Source organism: Girardinichthys multiradiatus, chromosome 4 (genome assembly GCF_021462225.1).
Source record: "Girardinichthys multiradiatus isolate DD_20200921_A chromosome 4, DD_fGirMul_XY1, whole genome shotgun sequence".
Lineage (NCBI taxonomy): Eukaryota > Metazoa > Chordata > Actinopteri > Cyprinodontiformes > Goodeidae > Girardinichthys > Girardinichthys multiradiatus.
In genome coordinates, this window is record NC_061797.1 from 11,928,509 (window position 1) to 11,940,698 (window position 12,190).

The 12,190-nt window shown below is 41.0% G+C and overlaps 1 protein-coding gene across 1 annotated transcript in view; it reads right to left on the minus strand.

The window, feature by feature from the left end:
* Positions 1–12,190, minus strand: part of ntrk3b (neurotrophic tyrosine kinase, receptor, type 3b) — a 398,812-nt gene that overhangs the window by 144,003 nt on the left and 242,619 nt on the right. Inside the window, exon 11 of the mRNA XM_047363471.1 lies at positions 10,004–10,106. Coding sequence (XP_047219427.1) covers positions 10,004–10,106 — 103 coding nt within the window. The remainder of the gene's footprint in view (positions 1–10,003; positions 10,107–12,190) is intronic.

Genomic DNA, 12,190 nt, shown 5'->3' on the forward strand with positions numbered 1-12,190 from the left:
TCACAGAGGCTGGCAGACTGCTGCAGGGTAGGGGTTGTGTCTGGATACTATATGTGTGCGGCACTGAGCTACAAGGCATTTCTGAGATTTATCCACCTGTCTATCTGCATGTCTGCAATGAAATATCAGAATAGTGTGTGCGCTGACTTAGTCAAAATTGTTAGAAATGATCAATCAAATGTCCAGAAAAAGCCAAAAAACATTTTTTTGTTTGTTTTGTTTTTACAACATGCTGTGTGTCTGAGCAGGAAGTCTATCTGTGTGCTTTCAGTTGCAATAATAACTAGATGGCTGTGACTAAATCTGATTAAATGGGAAGAGTGTGTACACACATTCCCTCCCATGTGGCACTCTGCCAAGGTGTTCAAACTCTGCTTTATCTGACCTTGATGAAACAGAGGAGGTTATGTTGCTCACTGTTGCAGGGCAGAAGAAGAAAAGTTTTTCCAAACAGAAACAAAGTAAAGCAATAAATTGAAGCACAAATTGCAGGCATTTATTAGAAACTGCAGAAAAATCTTCCTTGGCAGCCAAGGATATGGGAAAATCATTTCTAAAAAGATGGTAGGAAGTCACATGATTTACTGTGTGTCAGCTCAGGCTATAAACATACGGTGACTCATGTAATGCCAAGTCAGACATGCTTTGCAAATATTGTTTTCTGAGTTAGTTTGCATCAAGTCTTTTTTGAAACAGACATCTGCCTCTAGCGACTGCATATATTTTTGTGTGCTAGGGGAAGTTTTCCTCATTCTTTATAATCAGCGTCCACTTTTCCATATCACATTAAAAGGGTCATAGAAGCTTGACAACAACAGGCAGTGGTATTTATACAGTTTGGTTCATACAAGTTAAACTGAATGCATTCATAGCTCACCGTCTAGACATTCCGAATTAAGTTCGTAGTCATAATATTAACTAGTTCTCTTTCATCCTGAAAATCTTTTCATTTCATTAAGTCCTTGATAATATATAGATAGAGATGGTCAATTATCATATCGTGTATTGTTATCAGGGGCAACATTTATAGTGAAGAGTATTATGATTTATTATGAAAACAAACCCAGTGATGTTTGGAGGCCCTAGTTATTGACCATATGGTTCCGAGTGTGGTAACATTGTCCCGATGTTACTTTTGCTGTTTGAACTACAAACTACAAACTATGGACTATTTAATGACAAAAAAACTCCATAAAAACTATAGATGTACTGCCAAAAAGACTGATACATTTTTTAATGTTTTTTATCAGCATCTAAATTGTTATTACAATAAATACCACAAAAGATGTGTTAAAGTTTTGAGTTTATAATGCCCATCTTTATAAAGGTAAACTGACTTTGACCCTCTGTAAGCATATTGATGTAAATGGTAACCATTTGCAACCTGGCTTAACCAGCTTATTTAAAGAAAAACACAGATATTCTGTTCTACAATATACTTTAGGTAATAAACTACAATTTGAAAGTAGTTAAGGATGTTAACCTCTAAGTTTGGAACATGTATTTGTAGCATGGAAGAAAACATGTACATTACCTCTAAATAAAGCAAAAGGAGAAAGTTTTCTTGTTTAAGAAAGATCATTTTTTAAGTAAATACTTCCTCCCTGTTTCCATCATCTGTCACTTCCTCCTGACATATTTACTCGTTTCTTTGTGTGTTTAGTACCTATTGTAATTAAAGGCAAAATTCAATGTTAAAAATCTGCCATAAATAGCATCATCTGCTACTCATGTAAACTCTAGCAGCTGTCAGCACTTAATGTGGGTCAGCCACACATAGAACCAGAATGCAGCACAATGTGCAGGTGATGCTCAAACCTTACTGGGACCTTTAGAATTAGCTCAGTGTTGTCTTCATATGCATGATTGAAAAGTACCATGATGCTAAAAATCACTGTAATACAAGCAAGTATGTATTTGTAATGCTTCATGCTCTTGCAGTCAATGTAGATAAAATTTTAATAAAGAAGCACACAGAAATTTTCCTGCAACTAGAATCAATTTAAAGGCCCTGATTGGTGATTGGTTGATGGAAAACTAAAAATACAATCTTTTGTCATTAATCCAACATACCAAACACTACCACACCTCTACTGACAACAGTGCTTAGTGCAGAAGGACAAGGGAATGTATTGCAGAAACAATGCCTTCTTGTTTTCCCATGACATGTCCAATTTAACATGCTGTTGGCAGCCTTTTGCAACTGTCACCATTAAGGTAAGGAGTGAGTTGTTCTACAGGTAATGTACCCTTAGTAATGCCAAACATGTCAAATGCCCTATTTATGCTTATTGATAAGAAGCCAAAGACCATTTAAAATGCAAACTGTGGCTCAATTATCTCAATGTTTCGAAAATATTTTAAGGCTCTGTTTAATTGCAGAAGTGTGTAATGCCAATGGCTCCCTCTCTTTCACACACGATGTGACAGCAGCTCTTATAAATAATTACTAATCATTTTTGACAGAAAGGTTTCCCAACACTAATGTATAGTTACAACGAATGAGTTAACAATCCATCACATGACAGTAAGACCGAGCATTTTCCTCTAAAATATTAAGTTCAACACTGGTTATTTATTTTAAAATAGTCTCATAGAAAAAAAGGTAATATTTTGTAATATGGTTCACTTCTACATTTTTTTTGTTATGCAAAAGAATAGGCTGTTGTCTGAGAATTTTTTTTAATGTTTCTATAAACATTTTATTGTTAAGGCTTATCCAGAAAGTAGAAATAAAATATCGGTGCACCTGTAGTTTACTTTTAGGTGCAGTCTTAGATAAATGCTCCTTTAACACATAAGAGGTGAAAGTATTGACTTTGAAATACAGCTTGAAAAATATCGTGAGATAATTTTCCAAAAGACTATTAAGAAACGTTAATGGAGAGGACAATACTTATTACTGACATGCGAACATCTTCTTCTAAAGAATTGTTACTGATTCTCTGCTGACAAAAAATCTGTGGAGAGGGCACTTTAAAACCCACTGGTGCGAATCATCATTTGAAAGATGAGCCTGATGCTTTGACTGCAAGGAGTTTTAGCCAGGAAGTATGGCAACAAAATATTGATTGGAACAACTGGTTATCTGCAGCCTAAGTAAATATGCTCATTTAGCTTAAAGTATCATTCATAAAACCACAAGGGATCTACATAAAGTAAGCAAGTGGAAATGCAGGGCAGCACTGGAGGACCAGCAAATAAACCGAATTCACCTCACCTCACATCCACACACACCTTTATATACAGCCACATAAAAAAAGAGGGAGAAAGAAAATAAAATAGAGACTTTTTATTGGAAGGCCAGAAACGATCGGTGATCAAACTCCAACAACCAAAATAGCCACGGTGATTTAGTGGAGTGAAAATCCATTATGGCTCCATCCAAAGGTAATGACTTTTTCAGGCCTTCCAGCTGATTCTCCAGAACAAGAGTGGAAGGAGAAAACACACACAGTGGACAAATCAGGCCTTTGTTCAGAACAGTGTGGGGTCCTGAAAGAGACTTTAGATTTTTCATTCCCTCAATCTTTCTCAATGGCAGCAGAGACAGCAGCAACATCTCTATTACAGCCAAAGCCACAGTCTGGCATAAAAATGGCAACTGGATGGCATATAATAAACCACAGAGCCATTACTATTGATTTGCAACTTGTTTATCAAAACATTGCACTATAAAGGTGGACATTATGGATGCAATACTGTACATAGATATTTAATTTTTATCCTTTTTACACTAAAGATTGCACATACTCAATAAAATATTCATTATTAATGCAAAACATTGCTTGTTCTTCCGCTTTGATGACTCATGTTTCAAGGAGCTTCTTTTTCCTGCATTATTACAGTCATTTATAAAACTCTCTATTAAGCAAGGCTTCAACTACTTTATTCTCCAGGAAAAAATACATAAAAAATGCTCTGCAAGGGTTTTTTAACTGAGAATATTAAGATACCCTTTGAGCAAAGGCAGTAATCTTAATATACTTTCTGAAGCAGTTGGTGGTCCTGGAGAATCGATCTATCCATTCTCTATACCAGCTGATCCTTGCAGGGTAGGGGACTATTGTCTATCTCCAGTGGATATTGGATAAAAGACAGGATACACCACTGACCGGTCACCAGTCCAACACAGGGCAACATAGAGACACACAGGACAAACAACCAGGCACGCACACATTCATACTTAAGAGCAATTTAGAGAGACCAATTAACCAGTCATGTTTTTGGGCTGTGGTATAAAGTTGGGGTACTCAGAGAGAACTCAAGCACTGTTTTAAAAAGTCTTACAATTCCATATGAAGAAGGAATCCTAGATGAGTCAGAGATTTCCAAAAAAAGTCTGATAGTAGCCATGAGGCAACTCTGTATTTAGAGGACTGAGACTGCATCTGATGCACCCCTCGGCTACCTTTTGACCCCCTCAACAATGGCCATAGCTCTGATGGACATACTAGTTCGCAGTTCTGCTATAGATGGGAGGTGGTACATCACCTTTGATTTAGATAGCAAGTATAACTAAATAAATAAAGCTGTAGTGTAACAAACATTTCTGACAGACTGAGGTTTACATCAAGATTTATATTGATTCTCTAAAACTGTGTAGACTAGATGCTGAACTAAATCATACCCTCACACAGCGACTCATGGATGTGGGTGGATGTAAATAAACTCCTCAACTGTGCAAAATCCAGTTACATGAACTGAATAAAGGTACTTGAATAAAAGAGAAATGACAAAGTTAGGGTGCAGCAAGCGCATCATTAGCAAGCAGATCTCATTTACGAAAATGCAGAAAGTCTCCGCACCTTCAATCAGCTGCTGAAGTTGTGTATATGATCTTTTGCTTGTGACAGTAAGCTGTCACAAGCAAAAGATCATATACACAAGAGAGAGAGAAACACAGGTAATTCTGTTTCTCTCTAATTTGGGGTTCATTTTTTGAGTAATCTGGGACATTTGCAAACGTATTTATACACCTTGAACATTTCCCGTTTTCATAAGTCGATAAATCACACTCTATAATTTATTTTATGGGGTGTTTATGTGATAGACCAACACAAAGTAGCGAATAATGGATAAGTGAAAAAACATAATAAAAAACAGAAATATGCCATTGTAGCTTTGGCTACATATTTTGGAAGGTGATTCTCCAACCCATTCTCAAATCTTTTGAATCTTCTAAGAGGGTTTCTTCCAGAATTCCATCTTTCATGTAACTCTGAGGGCTTCCCACACTATAATACAGCCACCACCATTGGAATTGTGTCATAAAGGTCATGGTAAATGGCCTGCTCTTTTATAGCGCTTTATAAAGTCTGAGTACTCCAAAGAGCTTTACACTACAATCAGTCATCCACCCATTTACACACTAACAAACTGACAAAATTGAGGCTGCCATATAATCGGTGCCACCGGGCCCTCTGACCATCATCAGCCGGCCAGGTGGGTGAAGTGCCCGTTGACACAGTGACTGAGGCAGACATGTTGAATCCTACTCTTAACAGTGACGGTTGGGTGGGCCAAGTGAGTGTAGCAGAGCCTCGAATGTTGATGTCTCGGCATTTGGATGCGGTCAGCTCTAAATTTGTCAGCCACCACACAGCTTAATAGGAATACATTGAAATTTGACTCAACTGCACACCCTACAATATTTCAAACACTTATCACAATTGCAAAATATTGTGTGTCCTTCATCGATGATGGGTGTTCAAAACATTAGTGTGGTCAATCGATGACATCACTTTAGCCCCACCCACAAGAACAGGAAGTTACATGTTTACTGATGTCCTCCTTTTAACATGTCACTCATACAAACTTCAAGCACTTCTGATGACAATGAACATCATGTTGATCACTACGCAGAACAGTGACTGTTGGCTGGATGGTGTGGGCGTGGCAAAGTGGCAAATTTTGATATTTTGCAATAAACATACAGTCGGCTCTAAATCACACATGCATGGTCTGAATTATTCCAAACTGAATATGCCTGATCTTTGTTAACCCCCAAACAGCTCTATTGGATTGCATTGGATTAGGATTGCATTAGGATCATCCATGCCTCCTAGGAATATTCATACAATTTATCTTCCTTATACATCATCGGATCCACACAAATATTTTTGTATATCATCCTGGACAAATAAGAAATAAGATGGCATGGTCAGTTGATGACATTACTTTGGCCCTGCCCCATGACAAATCCTTTCACAGGTTTCTTAGCTGATTGATCTCCTTGATGGTCTCCAGAAGTTTCAAACTTTCTCTAATGAGACACAATTTTAGATGACAAAGCATGACAGAAACTCTTCATTGATCCTTTACCACCAAACAGGAAGCAAGTCCATTTTCCCTCAGGAAAGTTGGATTTCAGCCAAATTTCAAACATTTCTCGCCGGAGCAGAACTTAGTATGACCGAAGGTCATATGAAGGCTTGCTCACAGTAGCATTGCAAAACTGTCATTTAAATAGGCTGGTATGCAGCACTTTTGCACCAGTTACCCATTACCCATCCAATCTTTGTAGATCGCCCGCAACACGCCCCCTTGTTTCACGTGCATTTTTTTTTTTTTTTGCACAAGCAATTTAGTGTCCCTTGTTTGGAATCTTTGAAGATCAGGCCTATACTGTTTTGCATGGTAGCCAAAAAGAGAGGTTTTAGATTAATCATGACCAGAGGACCCTCTTCCACATGTTTTCTCCACGTGGCTTATGGCAAACCTTTAACAGGTTATCTTTCCTTATGGGGGCCAAGGAAAACTGTGTTCCTGTCAGTAGATTTTCTCACCTGAAGTGTGGATCGCTACAGCTCCTGCTGAGTTACCATGGGCCTCTTGGCTGCTCTCCTTGCCTGCACTATGTGGAGTGCTCTTCCTATTTTTGGATAATAAATGTGTAAATAGGTTCTGTCACTGAACAGCTGTAAATATACTGGCCTTAAATTTCACAGATAATTGGCTCTACTTAATAACCAGGCAATTATTTATAGAAATCACAGTAGAGGCAACGTAAAAATCACTTTTCAGAAGTTTTGAAAACCATGTAAAAGTTGATGTGGTATAAATCCTTTGTTGTAAGTTTGCTAGCACAGCTAAAAAATAATGTGACATAACAAACAGCATGTGAAGCCTTATTTAGACAGCCTCATAAAGTCAGCTTTAGGCCACTGTAGTAATTGCAGTGGACTGTGGTAAATAATCTCTAATCCTCTAAAATAGCTAATTAACAGGTGGCAGTCACTCTTCTGGGTCTGAATTTTACAATACGCATTTAGTGAAAAACAGGAGATGTTAAGGGTCAGAGTGGCATGTTAATATTAATTAATATTTTTATTTGAAGTTTGTGTCAAGTAAATGACAGAAATTACATTGTCCTTTAAACCAGAAGTGAGCAAGATGGTTGGTTATGTTAAAGCAAATTTACACTGACACACAAACAGAGCTGCTCATCCTTTTTAAATCAAATGCAATCACATGCTGCTACTCTCCTTATCAGCCTGATGAGAACTGAACCAACAGGAACTGAACTCCCATCTCCCCACTGCTCTGATCCACTACTAGATCAGACCAACAACAGCTTTTTTCTTTTGTCACACCACCAACAGCCAAAAGATAAGCATACTCTGGAGCTGGCCTGAAGCGAATACTCAACATAATCGACAAAGCCAAGTCCACCCAATATTTACAGAAGCCTCTGAAGCAGAGATGCACAGAGTAATCAGCTGAGGACCAGAATCCAAAGATTTTATGCTTGATGAAAATGACAAAAATAAAAAAATAAATAAAATCTACTTCAGATCAGTAAAGACCCAAGTGCTACCAAGTTAGAGAAATAAGAACACTCTTTGTTGTAGATGACGTAAGTAAAGCCCCTTTTCCACTGGCTCGTTTTAGGCGGCTATGCTCCACTTGGTTTCGCTCTACTCGATAGGGTAGCAGTTGTGTTTCCACTGACCCACTGATGGCTAGAGTTATGGCGGCTGAAGCCACAACTCCAGCTATCAGTGTAATGCACAGCGCTGCTATTAATATTACAGTGTGACATTGTAAAATTAAAGTAATCTGAGTGAAAGTATAAAAAATAAATAAATAGGTGATAAACAATAAAGTGAATATTAATAATGCTTGTATTGTTGCACATGCAAGGATGTCTTATACAGTAAATGTTTTTTATGTATAAAATAATCCACTGGGATAATTATCTGGAACTCAGCCAGAACTTATAAAATAAGGCTCAGGTTCTGATGTGAGCGGGGTGCGGCCGGAAAAGCAGAGAAGAGAAACGCTGCTGTCTGAAACGCTGCTGTCTGGACTGGTGAGGCTCAAAGGTTGGCCTGCAGAAGTCACAATTTTTCGGCTTTATGATGAAGTTTTTGTCTCAGCCAAGGCGATAATGAGGACAGGGACAAGCACAATCCCCAGACCTCTGTCTGTGGTGAAGTTAGTTTAAGGTTGGATATTTGTGCTATATGGATTCAGCAGGATCTTCCTTCCTCCTTCGATTACGGGCAGCTGCTCTCTGCCTGCTTCCTCCTCCTGCAGTCGCTGGTTCGCTTAAGGACCATAAATCAATTTCCGAATCAAACACGCTATTTTATTGTGGTATTGTTTTGTGTGTTTTTGGCGTAATTTTTGTGCACCTGAACAGCTGATTTTATGTTTGATCACCTGGTTTAGGATGTTATTACATACAGTGCACCACCTGTGTGTAATTCAGAAAGCTGATGTGTCCTTTTTCTTTTCTTTCAGCCTTCAGGCATGGGTTATAATTTGCAAACAGTAAAATTATATGTAGATTTGACACGGTCCAGCACATATAGTCTTTGATATTTTTGTAGTTGCTTCTAAGTTTTATAAACTTTTCCCTGCCCTACCTCAGCAAAAACCTTCTTATTTCTCCCGGTTCCATGGCCAACAGTTAACAGCGGTCTGTTCACGTCACATGTAGTCCCAACTCTACACCGGTCATACCTACACAGGAGCAGGGACCAAAAAAGTAGGTATCGGTATGGAAAAAACAGTAATGGAAACGCTTGCAAAGCAAGGCAAGCGGAGTCAAGTAGGGCCAAATTGAGCCAGTGGAAAAGGGGCTTGAGTGAAAAAGATTAAAAGTTAGATATTTTTGTGTTATTCAAATTTTTTATAAAGTTGAAGCAAGCACAGATGAAAAAACCTATTAAAAACTAAACTGTACTTTTTATAACACGGGGATGTCTATGGCTGATTCCAGCTACAAGAGCGTATAAGAGAGCAAGATTTTTGGTAGATAACAGGAAGGCTGAATGGAGTAAGGCAAAAGTGATATGTTTTAACCTTTAATAATATTAAGTTCTGTCCATTATAGGTTTTCGCTTTTTTTAAAAGTAAAACAAAAAAAAGCCTTTTTTAAAACTTTTTTTAAAAGTAATATAATCACATCTACTCCTGATACAAGAGATTACTGAGCAATCTTGGCAGAGTCTAGAAAAAACATCGGGAATGCTTCTCTTATATCTTCATCATAGTGGGAAAAGAGACATCTGTATTGGCTGGTAAAAGCTTTACTAAAAACGGATGGCAGAAATCTGCCACCAAATTCTGATCAGTGCATCTCTACTCATAAGACATGTTAATGTAAGAGAAAGCAAACGTAAAATTAAAGAATTGTGTAAACATCACTTTGCATGTCCTCTCCAGAAATATCCAGCTGTTCCACTTTGTGTATGAGCAAAAAAAGAAAATAAAACAAATCCATCCAATTCACTGTCTCCTTCAACTGAGAAAAACACAATTTTATCCAAATTCCTCCATCCAGGAAATAAAGCTAAAATGAAGTATTGGTTTATTTAACCTGCAATAAAATGTGGGACTGCTATAGTTGGCACTCGTGAACGATTTTCAGATCAACAAAGCCTGGGGAGATTTATAGGAGGAATTGATTCTACACAGATACATCAACCAGAAAGGCAGGTATCAGAACGGCTTTTCTGCTTTTTACCTTGTCGAACTATCTACATGAACTTACCTTTCATACCGAATTTGGAGCGTCTGCCGTACTTGTTGATAAGAACAAAAAGAACGAGGAGGAGGACGCAAGCGAAGCCTGCTAGACCCACAGCAATTGTCACCTAGGAGGGAAAAAATGCTGTCAGATGAGAGCAATCACAAAAATAGGTATAAACACTGCAAATCAGAATTTTAGGCATTCAACCGTGACTTCTACATTGCCAAAGATTACACCAAATAAACAGTTTTTATGCATATAATGAAAATTGGTGGCCAGAATGTGATTCAGATTAAACACTGCTTTCATCCACTGAAGATGCACTATATAATTTAACTTAGTGACTATTCGTACAAGGTGAAGAAGGAGTCGTATCGGCTGTGGTTGGCTTGTGGGACTCCTGAGGCGGCTGACGGGTACCGTGAGGCCAAGCGTGCTGCGGCCCGGGCTGTGGCAGAGGCAAAAACTTGGGCCTGGGAGGAGTTCGGTGAGGCCATGAAGAAGGACTACCGGTTGGCCTTGAAGCGATTCTGGCAAACCGTCCGGCGCCTCAGGAGGGGGAAGCAGTGCTTCGCCAACACTGTTTATAGTGCGGGTGGGAGACTGCTGACCTCGACTGAGGACATTATCGGGCGGTGGAAGGAGTACTTCGAGGATCTCCTCAATCCTGCCATCACGCATTCCGTGGTGGAAACAGAGGCTGGGGACTCGGGGTTGGAGTCTTTCATCACCCAGGCTGAAGTCACCGAGGTGGTTAAAAAGCTCCACGGTGGCAAGGCTTCGGGGGTGGATGAGATCCGCCCTGAGTACCTCAAGTCTCTGGATGTTGTAGGGCTGTCATGGTTGACACGCCTCTTCAACATTGCGTGGCGGTCGGGGACAGTGCCTCTGGACTGGCAGACTGGGGTGGTGGTCGAACCTCGGCTTCAGGAGGAGCAGTGTGGTTTTCGTCCCGGCCGTGGAACACTGGACCAGCTCTATACGCTCTACAGGGTGCTCGAGGGTTCATGGGAGTTTGCCCAACCGGTTCACATGTGTTTTGTGGACCTGGAGAAGGCATTCAACTGTGTCCCTCGTGATGCCCTGTGGGGGGTGCTCTAGGAGTATGGAATCGGGGGCCCTTTATTAGGGGCCATCCGGTCCCTGTACGAGCGGAGCAGGAGTTTGGTCCGCATTGCCGGCACTAAGTCGGACCTGTTCCCGGTGCATGTTGGACTCCGGCAGGGCTGCCCTTTGTCACCGGTCCTGTTCATAACTTTTATGGACAGGATTTCTAGACGCAGCCAAGGGCCGGAGGGGGTCTGGTTTGGGGACCAGTGGATTTCGTCTCTTCTTTTTGCGGATGACGTGGTCCTGCTGGCCCCCTCTAGCCAAGACCTACAGCATGCGCTGTGGCGGTTCGCAGCCGAGTGTGAAGCGGCTGGGATGAGGATCAGCTCCTCCAAGTCCGAGGCCATGGTACTGGACCGGAAAAGGGTGGCTTGTCCTCTTCAGGTTGGAGGGGAATTCCTGCCTCAAGTGGAGGAGTTTAAGTATCTCGGGGTCTTGTTCACGAGTGAGGGAAGAATGGAGCGTGAGATCGACAAACGGATCGGTGCGGCTGCCACAGTAATGGGGGCACTGTGCCAGTCCGTTGTGGTGAAGAGAGAGCTGAGCCGAAAAGCAAAGCTCTCAATTTAGCGGTTGGTCTACGTTCCTACCCTCACCTATGGTCATGACCGAAAGAACGAGATCCCGGATACAAGCGGGTGAAATGAGCTTCCTCCGTAGGGTGGCCGGGCACTCCCTTAGAGATAGGGTGAGGAGCTCGGCCATCCGGGAGGGGCTCGGAGTAGAGCCGCTGCTCCTCCACATCGAGAGGAGCCAGTTGAGGTGGCTCGGGCATCTATACCGGATGCCTCCTGGACGCCCTCCTCGGGAGGTGTTCCAGGCACGTCCCACCGGGAGGAGGCCCAGGGGACGGCCCAGGACACGCTGGAGGGACTATGTCTCTCGGCTGGCCTGGGAACACCTTGGGCTCCCCCTGGAGGAGCTGCAGGAGGTGTCTGGAGAGAGGGACGTGTGGGCGTCTCTGCTGAGTCTGCTGCCCCCGCGACCCGGTCCCGGATAAGCGGAAGACGACGAGTACGAGTACGACTATTCGTACAACTTAGTCCACATTGTATAAACCTTATGTAAGAAGGGTACATATCTTGCAGCGTTTTATAC